At 41.1% G+C, this 19,322-nt stretch overlaps 2 protein-coding genes across 2 annotated transcripts in view; one reads left to right on the top strand and one right to left on the bottom strand.

Moving 5' to 3' along the window:
- LOC137298678 (sushi, von Willebrand factor type A, EGF and pentraxin domain-containing protein 1-like) overlaps positions 1-10,492 on the bottom strand; it is a 29,831-nt gene extending 19,339 nt beyond the window's left edge. Inside the window, exons 1-9 of the mRNA XM_067830960.1 lie at positions 10,489-10,492; positions 10,064-10,199; positions 8,799-8,914; positions 7,898-8,074; positions 5,698-5,880; positions 4,434-4,694; positions 3,036-3,260; positions 1,878-2,084; positions 1,116-1,664 (exon numbers count right to left, since the gene is read on the bottom strand). Coding sequence (XP_067687061.1) covers positions 1,116-1,664; positions 1,878-2,084; positions 3,036-3,260; positions 4,434-4,694; positions 5,698-5,880; positions 7,898-8,074; positions 8,799-8,914; positions 10,064-10,199; positions 10,489-10,492 — 1,858 coding nt within the window. The remainder of the gene's footprint in view (positions 1-1,115; positions 1,665-1,877; positions 2,085-3,035; positions 3,261-4,433; positions 4,695-5,697; positions 5,881-7,897; positions 8,075-8,798; positions 8,915-10,063; positions 10,200-10,488) is intronic.
- The window catches only part of LOC137297648 (mannose-1-phosphate guanyltransferase alpha-A-like), a 510,132-nt gene that overhangs the window by 696 nt on the left and 490,114 nt on the right, over positions 1-19,322 (top strand). The gene's annotated exons all lie outside the window — the stretch shown is intronic.

Genomic DNA, 19,322 nt, shown 5'->3' with positions numbered 1-19,322 from the left:
TGTAGTGTCTGAGGTTGTGGTTGTGGTACTTGTGCCTTTTGCACGTGCTTACCATACCGTACCTTTAAGCAAGTGGCTCCAACGGACAGCACTTGATTTTTTTGCGATATTTCAGTGTTACCCATTGGTGTACAAAGTCATCGATTTCAAAATCGATTATTGCGATTATAATGCATTCTGTAAGTTCTGTAATACAAGCTATTCAACGTTCGTAACACTAAGTTTCCATACATCTGAATTTACAAGGAAATTTTCACTTTTGCATTAATATTTTTTAAGAGTATATATTCAGTTTGTTTGGCATTTTTGCTCCATGATGCGTCTCTGATAGTGACCGATAATTAACAATTACAGATGTTTGTGATCTATATCGACGGTCAGCCCAACTTGATATCACATATTAGTAAAGGTGCTTTGGTAAGAAAATTCCCATCGTACTGGAACAAATGTCATAGGAGAAGCTAATGGGACGGGAGATGCGTTTGAAAGATGTACCTTGGATGGAACCGAATTTTGTGAGGAACAAATCTTAGTTATGTACTGAAATGTAAGATGTCATAGGGAGAAGAACTTCGTATGCCATATAAACAAAATAAAACATAGGCTGTCACAATGACTGGCAAAAGAATGAATTACAGCAACTAGATGCATATGGCTTTCTAGGTGATAGAAAGTGTGGTTTTACGCCGTATTTAGCTATATTCCAGCATTATCACGGCAGGGGACAAAATAAATCGGCTTCACACATTTTACTGTAGCAGTGTGGGTATTCGAACCCAGATATTCTGCGTAACGACCGGAAACCTAAACCATCTGGCTACCCCAGCTCCCCATCCCTATGATGATCTCGGCTACCTTGTTTCTTATTGCTCTCATTGATTGAACTTCGTTGTTGTTGCATGTACATCATACATACACGAGAATCCAAAAATTGCTTACTCTTGGAACAACTAAAGCGTTCGCTTGTCACGCCGAAGACCCAGGTTCGATTCCCCATATGTTTGGTGTCCCCTGCCGTGATGTTGGTGACGTATTTGCTAAAAGCGATGTAATACTAAACTCACTCACTCAACTACCCAGGCATTAACAAGGAATTTTGACTCGAAACTACTAACCACAGCCTTCTTCGGATACTCTAGGCTTGGTGGACCCTTCGGGACACACTGGTTCTTCTTCCAAGGGTACCATCCCCAATGGACTGATCACTTCACCATTCACGGTGAAAGAACTGTCTTCAGTTAAAGCTTGGTACAGACTATTCAGAGCTGCAGTTGTTTGTGCTGTTTGCTCTGTGTCAGATAGTGCTGGGTTGTCAGGAAGTTCCACGTCTACATCAAAAGCCACATAGTGCAATGCAGATGATCGTCGTACACGATGTTGTAATTCCAGTACACGCCGTTTTTGACGTTCTGTTTGCTTCATTTTTGTAGCAGCATTCACCAATGCTTCGGCAGCATGACGCCGTCTTCGGCTGCTACCGCAGTAAACCTTCACATTGTCTGCACGGCAATACGTTGCACTCAATCCAAGACAGATGGGGTTCATGGTCGTTACAGCCCTCAGTACAAAATTTTGTTTTATACTTTCCTCGGCACCTTCGCATGTTCCATCATACCACAAATAGACCGGAAGTCGCCTCCTATGCCTTAGAAATGGTAGCATCTCTGTGAAAAATATACATTTCAATATAACGATTATTTGTGCTATTGTTGTGATATGACTGAGAAGCCTTATGGATCCCCTCGAACTCTTCATTCGCTAAAATGTACATCAGAAGTAAAAGCTTTGAATTGAAACATTGTTTTTGTGGAAACCGAACATTTCTTTGTAATGTACAGTAATGTACACTTCTTTGTGTCAACGGAATGTATACTCACTTGTGCATTCAGAAACCAGAAAATAATGTCCGCCATTCCATGCAGAATTTCCATTAGAATCACTAGTGCACCGAAACTCATAATCATATTTTGTCTGTGGTACATCGTAGTCAGTGTTGCAGTGCAGGTAGCAGACCCGCTGGCTGGCAAACATAGAACACGACAGAGCGCCATGATCTGGAGGCCGAAGGTCTGGGCACTGTTCAACTGAAATTGTAAGACTTTGTTCAAAGTCAGAATGACATTCCACACATTGCCTCATAATGTTACAATGAGTTAGACTATGAGCAAGGAGAAGGAAGGTAAGTAAACAGGTAAACATGCTGGTGTAAGTAAACAGGTACACATGCTGGTGTAAGTAAACAGGTGAACATGTTGATGTATGTAAACAGGTGAACATGCTGGTAGGTCAAAAACTGTCCATACAAATAGTGAGATTAAAAAACACGCGAGGTGTAACACACACTCGAGTGTGGATATAACATCTACACAAAACAACGTGTACACCATGCCAGTAGGTCAAATGTATGAAGGAACAATAAGCATATCGCAAGTTAACTATGATCTAGGACAGGAAACAAACGACATTTGGAAAAACAATATACCGGTGTTGGTCAGGTCAATACGTTAGGATGACAGGAATCAAACTAAGTCAGCAAGCTTGACCACCCGACCCCATTAGTTGCATCTTGCATGCATGGGTGGCTGAAGACCAATTTTAACACGGATCTTCAAGTCTTGGCTTACTTCTTAGTAATGAAGTCAAATACTTTGACACCAATCAGGTAATATCAAGGTTATGAACAAGTAGACAGGTAATTATTTGGGCATATGTCATCGGGTTAGAAATAAATTTATATGTAGGCGTGACAATAAAACGGTAGTTTCTCTTGGAGGTAATATCAAGCTGTGGATATATATGTGCATGCAATGCTATATGTTTGACAAAGCTCCGTCAAGGTACTCGGCCATGTGGGAATTAGACTGAACTATTGGGCGTCCAACACGTCGTAAGAGCTGATTTGATGTACAGGGTTGGCGGCCTTGGTGGCTTGGTTGCCATAACCTTCAATTACCAACGACACGGGACGCACACAATGAATGAATGAATGAATGAATGAATGAATGATCAAACAAACACTCTTAACATACGCGTACCTTTGCAAAATGGTTTGTTCTTCGGAGGAGTGTCATACTGTCCCCAGTCCCAGTACTGGGTCGGGTTGCTGCCAGAAGTCTCACTACAGGTGATGAAGTTCTTGCCCACCACAGGTAAATCATAACGGCAGTTCACCTCACAGTGGGAACCCAGGTAGAAGGGAGGATCACAGGTGGGCATAGTCAGGTACTCTCCTTCCAGCTCCGGGGGATAACATTCTTTAGCTGTAAGTATTGATTGTCAGCTGCCTACTCGTTCTGAAACGTTACTTGTGCATACAACCGCGTGGCCATTAATATCACACTGATGAGCAGGATATGTTTTTTAAATAATTATGAAAGAGAGCTGGAAATGTGTCAAAATGCATCAAAGCTCATGCAGTCAAACGACAATTGCCACATTATTGTTTAGTTTAGATCCATGTATAAACACTGCGACAATTCAAAGGGTTGAAATCCTTTATTTCCGTCGTCATGGAAACCCTGATCTCTTGATATATTATTAGAAAAAGACCTTGTTTGTTAACCTACGAGATTACACAAAGTTGTGGTAAGACGTTGGTATTAACAATTCTTGTTCTAGTAGCCATGATTTTTATCTTGAAGATGTGAGTTCACATTTTAAGCCACATCGACATTATTTCAGTCATATCGTGACGACAAGACGTCATATATGTATACTTACAATAAATACATTATACTATTAAAATCCTGTCATCGAACGAAAGTATAACAACTAGATTAATTTGAACTGGTTTGAGATCAGCTTAAACTGCCAAATCATTTTTTCAACAACTCAATGTAAAATTGGGCTATAGATCGCCAGCATATCTTTAAGAAGGAAGATCATACACAGCTGGCAGATACTAGGGCTATAGATCGCCAGCATCTCTTTAAGAAGGAAGATCATACACAGCTGGCAGATACTAGGGCTCATGTGGAGTTTTGCTACCTGCATTGACCATAGTTGGAATTCCACCATCCCTTCAGATTGCCAATCTTGCCGTAAATATTAAAATATTAAGATACATATATTGCTATGGTCTTCTTTGATGTTACGCGCCCTCTCAGAAAGAAAATAATTTCACCATGCTTTAAACCCCCATCAGGATACAAACACTAACAGTTGTAGTTACTCTACCAATTTTTAACAAATTTGTCTACAAAGTATATAAAAAAATCCAACCAACTCTATTTTCTAGAAAAAGACAAAATTAATTGAGCGCTGATATTCGTAAAAAGACAGTCTAAAGATGATGAATGACAATGAATAACCCTTGTAAGGGAGAAATCTACAGAATCAAATAAAAGATGTTTGACTGTGATTCGGTCTGATCCCTGAAGATAGGAGTAAAACCAGAAAGGCAGTATAAGAGACCCCAGTTGAGTTCCCCTTACCTTCAACGTTAACTGCAAATGTGCATCGTATTGCTTTATTTCCGGTGGCATCTTCAGCGTCAAATGCGACGATATGGACGCCAGGGGAAAACAACCCAGAGGTTTCATTGTAGGGACCCAACGGCTGGATAGAAGGAGGGTTACCAGAGTTGTCAGTGGCAATAAGGCCTGGCCAGGTCACAACCATTCCGTTCTGGCCAGGAACAGCTGGCTGCTGTATGGTTTGACTTGGGCAGTTCGTGAAGACAGGATCCTCAATGTCTTTAAAATGAAAAAAAATTAATACTATTTTCATCCTGATACCCTTACTGATACTATTTCGCTGACATCAGTAATTGAATATAGCGAGATTTATTTATTTATTTATTTATTTATTTATTTATTTCACAGTTATAATTGGTGTCATTATGGATCAATCTGGATAATAAATAGAGCATTTGGGTGACAATACTATATCGACCTATACTATTGATAATAGATTCATCACGTAGAACATCTTCCCCAAATTATGCTGAGGGACACGTGTCCTGCATCGGTGCTTGGCGTTAGACACAAAGCAGAGGTCGCATAGTAAGCATGTTGGGTTGCTCAGCAACTTGTTGCAGTATAATAATCTGAGCATGAACATGAGCTGCCTGGTAACAGTTTTTGAAGCATAATGTTTCTGCACTGGCGTCGCTTAACATGGATAAAGCTTCCATTCTGTAGTCCACAAGTACCTCCACATCCGATACTGACTCCTCCAAATGACATCTAGCGTCTAAATTTCGAACGACCCGTGAAGATCCGGGTTAGAACAGGCCTTCAGGAAGCCATGTTTGTCGTCAGCCGACTAACGGCTCCTGGTGGCCAGACTCGCTGACTCTGTTGAAAGATGTCATCGTATCCCCGCTGCGTAGATCACTGTCCAGGCCCTTGATCCCTGGATTGTCTGGTCTGGATCCCATTACTTGCAGACCTCCGCCATATAACTGGAATATTGCCTAGTGAGGCGTAAAACTAAATTCCCTCACTAAATTTCAAACTGTCGCACAGGACACCAGAGCCCGGAGTTAGAGTCAAGTGTCTTTAAAAAAGGTGAAATGATAACACTATATTGATTTGAAAATATACTGAACACCCTCTCTATGTGCATTATATAATTTAAGGAGACCAGCTTGATTTTTTCTTATATCTTTTTCTCACATCAATAAACGACAGATATAACTTTGAAATAAAATCCGATTTAGTGGAAATATATTCCAAATTGACATAACATGCTGACCAGAACATTCAAAGTCGACCGTTGACCACGTTGTTCCATCGCAGCGTGTGGTACGATCCCTTGTCGCCGCATATCCCCCCGTGGTGTTGCAGTTGATGATGCAGGTGCTGCCATAGCTACTTCCACCATCACAGTCGAAAGGAAGGCCGTTTTCCGGGATTGTTAGAGCTGGACATGTTGTCACTGAATAAAGTCGATGAATGCCCGCTTAACGCAACACCAATGTTACATACAAGAAAGCAAAGAATTATATATTTCGTATTTGAAATTATCCAGAAAAGAACAAAAGGAGGCAAAACATGGCCATTTATAGGATTCGTGTGTACATCATCTTGATCATTTAACACTCACGTATTACTGATAGACAGTTCGCACAATACTGCAGGCGTATAAAAAATGTACAGCGTCTTCTATCATATATCGGCGATGCAATTAAAAGGATACGTGATCATTGTAACTTAGCAGGATTTCTACATTGTAATGTTTCAAGTGCGCATTTGTTGAAAAGTGTTGTTCCACGTGCTTGAAAGAACGCCACCTTGTTCTTATAAATGTATGGAAAGTTAAAAGAAATACTGCAGGTATGGTAGATTAATGTAATTAAGAATGTTTCAGAAAGGTTGTCAAATTCTCGTCAATTACAATTGTATCCATTTTTCAAAACCGATATAGAGGAGGAAACTAGTTTGCATAGTTATATCTTAGGCACATAATAAAAAATGTAATACCTAAATCTATCACACGTGTGTCGACACATTAGGATTTATCCAACATGCATGCATGTGCCACGGTCCGTGACGTCAGTGGTTTCGTCTTTGAGACGTGCAATACGTTGTTGCACGTGCATTCCGGGAAAGAGAAATGAATGCCAAATACTGTCACTTTGGAAAGCTCAGCCCCTGCCCTTCAACCGTTAAAAAACTTGAACATCTATTGAAACGCATAACATGCCAAGGTTAACGTCTGCACAACGTCATGAGGCCACTGGGATGGTCCATTTGAAATGTCTCAACCACTGCAAGTTTTTAGCTATTCATTCAGCAGTACTTTTGATACTCAGATTAACTACAGGGATGTGCTTCTGATATACTCGACACATAAAGAAATTGTGCATACAAACATTTAAAATCTAAATTTATCAAACCTGTGTAGGCACATAAGCATTTAAACTCAGTGATTAGCGACATGTATCCAACATGCATACACGTGCCACGGCCCATGGCCCACTGGAAATGTCTCAACAAGTGGCTGCACATTTCCACTACCACCGGAACACCACTTCTGCACTGGTGAGACGTTACAAGAACACAAATGACGTCACTGACCACCAACACAGGACAGATGGACAAAGGTGACCCATCTTAGCCATAGGTTTCAGACTGCAGTGATGACTGCCCGGATCATTCCAGGACAGTTCGACAACGTTTACGTGATCACGGGATCAGACCACAACGTCTCGCCATACGACCTATCCTGACACAACGTCATCGACGAGCTTGCCGAATGTAGTGCCGAAATCATGTCCGGGTTGCTATGGATGTCTTTCAACACCGCAACGTTGACTTACTACATTGGCCTGCAAATTCTCTCCCCAGTAGAGCATGTTTGGGACGAGATGGATTGAGGCCTACGCCGTCTTCCTCATCCGCCAGATAAAGTCCTTGACCTTGCGACAGAACTTGAGAGAATCTGGCGTGACATCCCACAAGCCTTCCTTGCACGTTTGATATGCTCTATACGTCGTCGATGCACTGCTGTTCTCAATGCCGATGGTGGACACACCCGTTATTGAGCTTATGACATTGTCGTTTGACCCCTGCCCGCCTGTGGACTCGTGACGTCATTGTGATTGACTTTTCAGTTGAACTTCTCCCGACTCACATGATCCCTCCATTAAAGTTTATATGTACCTTTGACATTGTTATCGTACTTATCATCAACTGGGAAAATATTTGGACAACACACAGTTTCTTTATGTGGCTGGTATACATGAATTGGGAAAGGTATTTCAGAATGTGAATTCAAACATTCACCGGAATGGTTTTCTTATATCATGTTTCATAAAGTACATGTCAGTGTTCAAGCTCAAATCACTTACTGAGGGAGCAAGTATAGTTTGAACGTTTCACAGTTAAAGGGTGCCGTTAGTTGAGAAGTGGATAAAATTATATTGGAACTATTCTGAAACGTGTACACTTACATTCACATGCTGGTGGTTCTTGCTCCCATGCCCCGTTATAACCGCAGGTGTTTTCGGAAGTCCCGTTCAGAACGTAACCAGGCCCACACGAATACGTGCAATTGTCTCCGTACTTCACGCCTTGAATACATTCAACACTCCCATGCCTTGGACTGTGCAAGATTCCACATCTGCGAACTGAAGTAGATATATAACAACGGAGCCTCTTCGCCTTCGTATTGTTGATCACTGGATTGTCTGGTTCAGCCGCGATCACTTACAATATAGCTAGAATATTGCTGGGTGCGGCGTAAAAGTAAACCCACTCACTCTTCACTGCGAGCTCTAGGAATTTATGTGTTAAGGCCATGGTTTTCTTGAAATATGTGGCATGCGATGTATTTTCACAGTTCAAGTTAATATGTATTGAAAGACATTATCTCGGTAAAGCTCCAGAGAGCAGACACCAGGCCGCTGTCGGGTCAACATGGTTTGCCTGTGTGAGAATATCCATATTTAATTTCGAATGTGAGTGGGTGAGTTTAATTGGATTTACGCTGCACTTATCAATATTCCAGCAATATCACAGCGGGAAGACCAGAATTGTGCCCATGTGGAAAATCGAACATGGGTCTTCGGCGTGAAGAGTGAACGCTTTAACCACAAAGTTCCCCTACAACAGGAATTTCGACAGCGGGCAAAGGCTATCAAACCAGTCCGGTCATGTTTAGTTCTCCACATATTGCTATATATTCTAGAAAGTTCTTAAGCACGATGTTAAAGCCAGTTTCATTTCGAATATAAATGCAATATACATGCACTAAGCATTATCATTATATATTACAAAATATTTAAATCTCGTGAATTTTGATAATCAATCTTTAGGTATAAAGACATTTTAAAAAGCGTTATTCCTACTTACTCTGAACAACAAATAGCACGCTACATTGTGATGAAAGACCTCCAGATGTGGTCTTGTAGGTCACTCTGTACGTGCCCTCAGGTAGCGCTGACCCTGACCTGGGACCTTCAGTTTGTCTGTTGACCAGTAAAACCGTACATATACTCTTCAAAAAAACGTAGGGGAACCTGAACTTTGAAGTCTGGCAGAAAGAAAACCCATTGAGAAACGCCACAATGACATTCATCTTGTGTATGCAGCATCATTTCACGTTATCACCACACGCAAACACAATGCATGGAGTCTCCTACACGTACATAGGGGTGTCATTATGAATGTTGACGTTTTCAGGCAGGTCGATAAATCACCATTTTTCCGATATATTCTTGCATCTGTGCATGGTCAGTGTTTTCAGGGTCAAATCACACACTACAGACTGAACAGCTTTGCTTTGAATGAAATCCATGTGGTGATGCATTCTCAAAACATCCATTATTACTGTATCAACACTGATTCAGTCACATGTATCTCCGAATTTCGACAATCGTACATTGACAGTAAAGTTCACCTACTTTTTTTAAAGTAATATTTCTTAGCGAGATAAAGATATAGCGAGACAGTCTTGTACCATTTCTTTTTATTGTAAAAGTCAAAGCCACTGGTCATCCAGTCGTCGTGGTAGCATATCAACTATGACGTTCAAGTCTGTTAAACTCTCTTCTCTCCCAGTACAGGTGGTCCAGTTGACAAACTCCATAGTTCCCCATAACTCCATGGAACGTTGTGTTTTTTTTAACGTAAACCAAAAAACAATAATCGGCATTGCTAGTCGCAGGTCGGTGCCGTCATCAAAGTCTTGATTTCTCTGAAGTGGCATGCACCTAAGATGGCGATCAAGCCTTGATATGTTAATGGTTCTGATTAAACGACCTGTAAAGATCCGGGTTACAACTGGTAAATCATGTCTGCCGTAAGAGGCGACTAAAACGATCGAGTGGTCGGGATACGCTGACTTCGTTGACAGATGTCACCGTCACCGTTGCACAGACAGATGCCCATGCTGTTAATCACTGCATGGTCTTCCCATATTTCAGTGTGAGGGGTGAGCTTAGTTTTAAGCCGCGTTTAGCAATATTCCAGCAATATCACGATGGGGGAGATCAGAAATGGGTTTCACACACATGTGGCCATGTGGGGGAAGCGAACCCGCGTCTCATGCGTGACAAGCGAACGATTAACCACTAGACTACCCTATTAGTATGTATTATCATAGTCTAAACACTTACATCACGGTATGTTTAGCCGCGGCAGTAGACCATGTGACGATAGCAGTGATCTTCCCCGGGGAAGCGTACTGGACAGGTAATATACTTGGGCAGAACGGTTGCGGGGGTGACTTCACCACGACCGTCGTGACATGCGCTAAAAAATATGGAATAAGTGAAAAAAAACTGACACGTTTTTTCTAAATTTTGAAAATGTATGTAAAATACAAACACTAATCGAACAAAATCCCCTGAAATAAACATATATATATAGTTTCGATATTCAGGTTGATTGCAATATCAAAACAATTGATTAGAACGTGAACTTTCATTCGTGCAGCAATCCATATAAACTAGTGCTCAAAATAAATGTCCATCCTAAAAATATTACATGAAAATTCAAAAAAGTAAAAAGTAGGTGATAAAACCATATTGATCCATCCCACACATGGATAAGCGAATACGTTTCTTAAACAAAATGTGAAATAAGGGAACGAACCGCACAAACGCCGCGAGAAGTGAAAAAACGCAATTTCTGATGTGGCACGAAATGCACGTGCATGATGACGGCATAAAACAGTGTGCGGGACACGTTAGCAACGCAGTCGACAGAAAAACAGAAGAACTATGCCACGTTTGAGCCAGATAGAAAGAGGGAGAGCTGTGGGAATGGCGCAACAGGGAGCCAACAACGCCGTCATTGCAAGAACCTTCGGCTGTTCCCGAAAAACTGTGACGAGACTTATGCAGAGTTTGAGGCAGACAGGCAGTACATCAGACAGGCCTAGGAGTGGTCGACCACGTGTCACAACGCCAGCTGAGGACCGCCACATCAGGACAATTCATCTGAGGAATCGTTTTGTGACGGCGACGTCAACGGCAACGACGGCAATAGGACACCGCATCAGTCGACACACAGTGTACCGACGACTAAGGGAACGTGGTATTCGAGCACGTCGCCCCTACCGTGGTGTACACCGCACTCTTCAATACCGACGTCGTCGATTGAGATGGGCTAAGCGAGTTTTACGATGGCAGATGCGTGATTGGCAGCGTGTGATGTTCACGGACGAGAGTAGGTTTTCTCTGTATACTAATGACGGTCGGGCTCGTGTTAACAGACGTGTCGGTGAACGTTTAGCACCAAACTGTGTTCAGGAAGCCAGACCGTTTGGAGTCGGTAGTGTGATGGTGTGGGGAGAGATCTGCGGTGATCTCAAAACGCCACTTGTGACGATTCATGGTAACCTGAATGCACGAAGATACAGAGACGAGGTTTTGCGACCAGCTGTGATTCCATTTATCCGGCAACAGTCACGTGGTATTGTCTTCCAGCACGACAACGCAAGACCCCATACAGCAAGACTCGCAAACGACTTCCTTCAGAACGCTAACGTCGTTGTGTTGCCATGGCCAGCGATGTCCCCGGACATGAATCCGATCGAGCACCTATGGGACTACCTGGATCGCCATGTCAGAAGACGCCCAGCGCCACCTACCACCGTTCAAGAACTGGAGCAATGTCTTGGCGACGAATGGGAACGTATCACCCCTAACGTCATTCGACGTCTTATGTCATCAATGCGTCGACGTGTTCTGGCCTGCATTGATGCCAATGGTGGTCACACTCGATATTGATTTCCTTTATTTGATGACTTTTTGCAAGACATCTTGCCTTGTGAATATGTGCAAAAGTGCAGACTATGACCTCTCGTGTTTTCAAGGTCAATTCAGTGGTACCTGCGACGTTCGATGGGGTGAAATTGTGGACATTTACAGTAGAATTGAATATTCTATTGAAATTAAATAGATGTTCATTTATCTTTGCTTTTGTTTTCGACCCGTGAAGGTCCCGGGGTAGAATAGGCCTTCAGCAACCCATGCTTGCCATAAAAGGCGAGTATGCTTGTGGTAAGAGGCGACTAACGGGATCGGGTGGTCAGGCTCTCTGACATGTCATCGGTTCCCAATTGCGCAGATCGATGCTCATGTTGTTGATCACTGGATTGTCTGGTCCAGACTCGATTATTTACAGACCGCCGCCATATAGCTGGAATATTGCTGAGTGCGGCGTAAAACTAAACTCACTCACTCACTTTTGTTTTCGTTTCCCATTTGGTCAAACCAAGTGGGACGTTTCTTTTGAGCACTAGTTTAAGTAATGGTTAGCTCGACACACGCGTTTTTCGCAAATCTTGCACTTCTAGAATATTCCTATATCAACGGATTTTTTTTCTGGCATTCTTTTTAACCAATACTCCCTGGGAAGTATTCAACTCATGCAGCCTGTTAACAGCCGTAATCACACCGTCTCATCCTCACACCCTGGTGAACTGGGACATAAAGGCGTAGTATTTTGTCCATTGATACAACGCGTTACTTTACCCGCAACTAGGTGTCTGCACGTGTTCGTGAGTCCACCATCTGGTCATCTCTTGAGTGGACAGGGTTCTCTTCTGCACACTAAGGGTTGTAACAACACTAAAAAACTTTTCGAGTAAAGTTAGCTCCAAGATTTTTACACTCGGTCACAAGTGGGGATCGATCAAGGCACATTTCGCTCATTAGCGCGGCACCTAAAAGTGCTCGCCCACCTTGCCCCCAGTTGTAACAATTCCCTACCCCCTGACTTCTGTACACTCACTTCTACCACAACTGTTCACGTCGTCAAGGAAAACTGTAAATAGAATAGAACAAATATATGAAAATCTTGCCACGTTAGAGCACATTGAATAATTCGTTCGTTTGTCTCCATTAAGATGAGGTTTTGAAAACCACGTCAAGCCTCTTTTGGTGAGGTCCAGAATCACTGTACTGCCATGTACTTCACTAACATATTGCAGTAATAGACATTACATTGTAGTCATGTGAGTCAAAAACGAAACCAACTCACCAACTTCTAGAATGCCCATTACACTAGTCACGTGAGATCACTCTATAAACGCCTTCATAATCGCAATTACACAAAAAGATTTTCGAAGTGGAAGAAAGCGGATTATTACCTGCTAAAAGCAACAGGTAGAATGGTAAACTGGGCTCCATTCTTGGTCCTACGAGAGAGAGAAGGAAGCGGTAGTGCTCAGAATGGAGAGTACTTCAAACTCAGCATTTGGTTTCAGCTGCATAAATGCTCATGACAAAAATCAGTACATATACAGTATGTCGGGATGTCGATGGTAAAATATATCACCGTTTCAAAATAGGCCAACGAGATGATACTTTAGATGGTCATTAGGGGGCTTCGGGATGGAACTTCGTTTTTAGTTCAGCAAATGTGATCTGGCCCGGAAGCGCTTGAAACATGTTTTTCTTTGTCAGTCTCTACTTCTTGGTTTTGAGAGAGTAAGATTTTTTATGGATAACCACTACTGTATGATAAATAGGCTTCATTAATAAAGGGTCTAATGATATCGCTATATAGAACACGTAAAAAGTGTTTCTCAGAAATAATAGAACTAAGAGTGTCATCATAATCTTTAATGTGTTGACAAACGTGACACATCGAGACATACAAACGAAATGTTCACATAACACTAGGAATCATCCGTTGCATAAACCAAACCCACAAAATAAAGAGAACAAACAGGGAACATTCTGTCATTCAATATCTTGCATACCCTCCTTAAGCGTCCAATTTAAGTTGCGATTTCGGACAGGTGCAGTGAATGAAACAGTGAATGATAGTCAAAAAACATCAGTACTTGTGAGATTGTCCTCCACTTCCCATGGATGAAGCGACTTACACGTGCAAATCATTGACACTAAGGGGCAAGTGGATTTCAATATTGACAAATTGAACAGAACATGTGCCATTTGTAACACAACGGATGGAACGTTAAAAACGTAATAATGACATTAGAGCGGCCTGGTGTGTTTTTCCATGCTGTTAAAAACTGTGGAAAACATTCAGTTGTATAATACAGCTTTTAAGAAATAGTATACCAACAGCTGGCCCTATAATAATGAGTACAGATGACGCGAAGTTTCGGAATAGAGCTTTATACCACTGTCAAACAAGAGTGAAATACTACAGTTCAGATCAGACTGAAATACATCAACAGCACGTAGGTATGAATCATGTGGATTAACAGCAAGGGATAAAAGTAAAGATGCAGTGATTATAGGATTATAGCCACTTGTTCATGAGGCAGAAAAAATATATACATGGTTAATAAGATTAGCAGGTCATTATACCTTCAGTCTAAAATGATTAGGTCGTTATGCTCCCGGAACTGGAATGTTAATGAAAATAAATACAGCAACAATAGACAAAGCGGACAAACTTCACTGAGTCAATAATTGCAGGTTGATGTATCTAATGAGAGGCTAATTAAAGAGTCCTATCTCAATTTTCACAGAAATTATTATTGGAATAATTCTACTGTCTTCCCCATTGTTCATAATTTTGCAGGTTGTCCAGGAGAGTATACTCATTCTAGCTGCAATCACTGGTGAAGCTGTTTTGATAATATTGGAAGCACACTGCACTGCGCGGGAACGTAGACTCCCTAGGCCTGTTGAAAACTTTAGGAAGTGACGTCATTCCCCACATATTTCCTATCACTAGTAACATTGACCCGAGGGGATGTAATTAGATTGGTCTACTTTTATTAACGTGGCGTGGGTTTTTATCTTACTGGGGAATTACTTTTTCGATTGTCTCTATGATATTACTCACGACGACAGAACTGATATGCCCTGCGCACCTGACACTCGAGGTGGGAACTGCATGTTTTAATATGTCATACAACCTCGATGCCAGAGCATAACCAGTCTCCGAAAGAGATTCCCATCAAAGGCAAGTGAATAATTAATTAATCGATCGCTAAAAAACAAGTAATGGCATCAAGTGTTCGCGAAAGGTTTAACTCTACACGCATCACCCTCAACTCAAACCATTTGAGTAATAAAATAAATATTAGTTACCTGACGCCGCAGAGAAGTATTTCCACACCAATCACTCGACCAGGCACACTCTGTGGAAAGCTTGCGCTATACCTATATAAACATCAATCGTCAGTCAGTTCGAACTTCCTTATCCATTCAACCAATCGTATACCTCAAGCAATGAATTGCATGCTTAAACATAAATGATATTGAAGAAGGCGTCTGTGAAATGACCTGTAGGATCTTCAGAGTACTTTGTATGGAATAACGTAACGCATATATGCCGTGTGTGGGTTGGGGTCATGTGTGTATGTTGAACAGCAGCATAGCTAGCACCGCAACACCAATACAGGCAGAACCTTTAGCTCGACGCAGGGTTACATTTTCAAGAGGTGCATGAATGGAACGACCTCAAAACTGACCTTTACTCATTTCCTGATTTCATAAATTGTGATATTTTCGGTGTCAGTGAGAGAAATTCGATTTCAGAAATCTCAAAAGCTTTACAAGAAGTGCTTATCTATTTGATTTGATACTTTCGTGACCATACAGAGGTGTTATTATTTAGCTAGTGTTCCATGCAAATGAAGGTCTTCTAGTGACACCCCTGTAACTGTGAAAGGTTGTGTACGGTAAACAACCGGACGTGGTGGTCCAGTTGGATTAACCAAACATGACCTGGGTATGAATCGAATTAGTTTATTTCTTGTACAATGTAGTAATCAAAATTTGTTTCATGCAGATTTCATAACCGGAATTCTTGATTTCAAGAAGCAGTTAACATGTTTAAATATGTCCGTCGTGTTGACACAGTGCAATTTCTCGTTGAGTTTCCAACTGATCTGCACAATGAATTCAAGTGGGTACGCCTTATGTTTTGTCAACTTGTCTGTCTGCCCTGAGCTCTTGCAGTTTCCGCCTCATCCCCGACACCTCAACACTAAGAATACTGATTCTTTGCAATGACTATATTACTGGATGTATTTAATAAAGGCAGTCACATGACTCTGGACAATACCACGAGTGACAACCGTATGCGTTTTACCCATTTCTACGTCATTTTTTCACGCGTTGGTACTAACGACATAAGGTTTTTAGATGTGCTCCTTCTAAACGCGTCTTGTCTTTACTGAATATTCGACATAACATTTGAAAAGGAAACAGAACGGTTTGAGTCATCTTCAAACAAGGCAGTCCTTTTGAAAAATGACGTGGATATTGGATATTGTTGATATTGTTACAAAGACAAACCATACTGACCCGACCCGAACTCACGCATTTCCTGACTCTAGAAGATGTGTATAACATACTTATACCACATATGTGAAAACAGTACATTGTACAAGACGAACTGTGACATTAGCTTTCAATGCGGTTTGTAACTTTGGTTTGTGCAGTGCAGGTGTAACAAATGAAACGCATACACACAGTTGTTCAAGAACGTTACAAATAACATACAAACATATGCTGCACATTACTTTGTTATGATAATGCTGCACATCACTTTGTGGCTTGCCGTCTCAATAAAGTGTCTGTTTGCTTGCTGCTTTGGGACAGAATACTTTCACTTGTCCGTGTACACCTCTTATAGCTGCCATATGGTCGCAATCGTGCAATGGATGTTCAGCAGTGCTTTTGTATGATTATAAGAGAGTACTGCCTGTTATATTTAACCCAAATGACTCACTATCATCGTATTAAAGGTATGTCTTTGTCAGCGCTATTCATCGTATTAAAAGTATGTCTTTGTCAGCGCTATCATGCATATGTACATGTGTTACTCGGCAGCGTCATTCCTCGTGGAAAACAGTTTCGAATTAACACTAATTCTACTAATATTCAGAAGAATTAACACCAATTCTACTAACATTCCGAAGAATTAACACTAATTCTACTAACATTCAGAAGAATTAACACTAATTCTACTAATATTCAGTAGAATTAACACTAATTCTACTAACATTCAGAAGAATTAACACTAATTCTACTAATATTCAGAAGAATTAACAGTCACAGTACTAATTCTACTAATATTCAGAAGAGGATACTGTTGTGTATCGCGAGTCAGTGATGCCTCGGTCAAATCCATGTAAAGATAAAAGGTGCTATCTTTGGTGAGGCTTAATTCTAAACCACACGCGAGGGAGAGAGTGTGTGTGAGTATGGTTTCACGCCGTTTTTATCAGTATTCCAGCAATATCACGGCAGTCGAAACGCAAGTTCCAAATTGTACCCATTTTAGAAATCGAACCAGGGTCTTCGGCGTGACGAGCACTGGACTACCCCACAAGGCTACCCCCACCCACCCACGAGAGCGAGAGTGAAAAGACCCTGCCATTGCTCCGTTGTGTAAAGATACACAACCTATAACCGTCCCTTATTTCTAATTTTACGCCACGTGCGCCTTCTCGTTGTGACAACTCATAGTCATAACAACTGTATATGTCACAGAGACAGATTCTTAGGGCGAATGCCCTGTAATTCTAAGAAGCCGTCATAAATACATTGAATAAACTCATTGAATATGTTGTTGAAAGTAATTCTTGGAAATGGGTAATACATGTATACGATTCAATGAAAGTATTTCTAAGAAACTCATTCAAGCGTGTATTTTCAAAGAATTATGTCGCTGAGCGCCGTACCGAGAAACTTCTCTATACAATGGAGGTATATATTACATGCATGACTATTTCATCTACGTCTCAACTTCAACTTTAAAAGTGCTTAGATAACCAGTACTCACAAAGAGTTCAAAATCAACACGTTGTACCTGTCTGTCAAATGAACTGGTAATGTACAGCCCATACCTTGTACATAAATATTCATAGATATACACCCTAGCTTACAGTAGCGCAAGATTTAAAAATGTGTTGGTTATTGAGTGTTTACTTCATTTACTTCACATACATAAACGTCAATTTAAAGCAAATACGGGATAAGTTGTAAATGTATAAGAGTGTAAAAATAGGAAGACTAAAACAACGGAGAAAGAAAACAAGAAATGGGAAGTTGTGGCACGGATTGAGGGGGCTGGAGGAGTGTGTGTGTGTGTGTGTGTGTGTGTGTGTGTGTGTGTGCGTGCGTGCGTGCGTGCGTGCGTGCGTGCGAGCGAGTGTGTGTGGAGGGGGGATTAGGGGAGAGGTAGGTAGGACACACGTGCTTGGGTGGCTGCATGTTTAAATTTATTAAGCTGTAAGTGTGTGCGTCAATGTTAACCATTTGTTTTAGCGTATTATTGGCTGGGCCGTAAACATTGTAAATATATAAATGTATTCATAACTTTCAATCTACATTTTATATATATATATATATATATATATATATATATATATATATATATATATATATATATATATATATATATATATATATAAACTCTTAAGATAATACATACAATGAGCACTAGACCGACAGCTCCAAACCCAAGTGTATATTTCCCGTTTACTGTTAGATTAAGTTGATAACTGACCTTAAATCTCACTCACTCACTCACTCACTCACTCACTCACTCGGATGGGATCGTGGATTATTGAAACGGCAGATAAACACACGTACCATGATCAGTTTGCCTATGAGGTTTATTGGAAGAGTAGAAATCACGTTTTACATTAGGTCGTGTTTGCTGACACTTAAACTACGTTCACCATATATCGAAACTTTTGGGGTTCTTCTTGCTAGTGGTGCGAAGATCGAAGTTTCCGCTCACGCACACAATAGCAGCAGTCTTCACTGTAAGATGGCTTTGTGAAATATAACGCACGTACATATAAAAACTAAAAGTTGTTCAATATAATTATGTGTGAAGCCCAGTTCTGGTTTCTTCTGCCGTGATATTACTGGAACACTGCTAAACGCGGCGTAAAACTAAACTCAGTTATTTTAAATGTGACAAGTAGAAGGTAATTTACGTGCGCTTCTTCCTACAAGAGTTAGCTCCCTTAGTTCTCAGCACACACTACCCAGGAGTAATTGTTGGTTTGTGGAAATGTATTCATGATGTGGTATACAAAAAAGAAACTTATAATGCGTTTGTAACTATATGCGTGATGGCCATTGACACACATGTATTACTCAACAGGGAGTAATATTTTTTTGGGAGTTTAGTTTTACGCCGCTCTAAGCAATATTCCAGCTATATGGCGGCGGTCTGTAAATGATCGAGTCTGGACCAGACAATCCAGTGATCAACAACATGACCATCGATCTGCGCAGTTGGGAACCGATGACATGTGTCAACCAAGTCAGCGAGTCTGACCACCCTATCCAGTTAGTCGTCTCTCACGACAGGTATAGTCGCCTTTTATGGCAAGCATGGGTTGCTGAAGGCCTATTCTACCCCGGGTCCTTCATGGGTCCAACAAGGAGTAATAAAATTTGCCAAGTTTTTGTAGAT

This window comes from Haliotis asinina, chromosome 10 (assembly GCF_037392515.1).
Source record: "Haliotis asinina isolate JCU_RB_2024 chromosome 10, JCU_Hal_asi_v2, whole genome shotgun sequence".
Taxonomy (NCBI): domain Eukaryota; kingdom Metazoa; phylum Mollusca; class Gastropoda; order Lepetellida; family Haliotidae; genus Haliotis; species Haliotis asinina.
The sequence above is the reverse complement of the archived record's forward strand: the minus strand, read 5'-3'. Positions and strand labels throughout refer to the sequence as shown.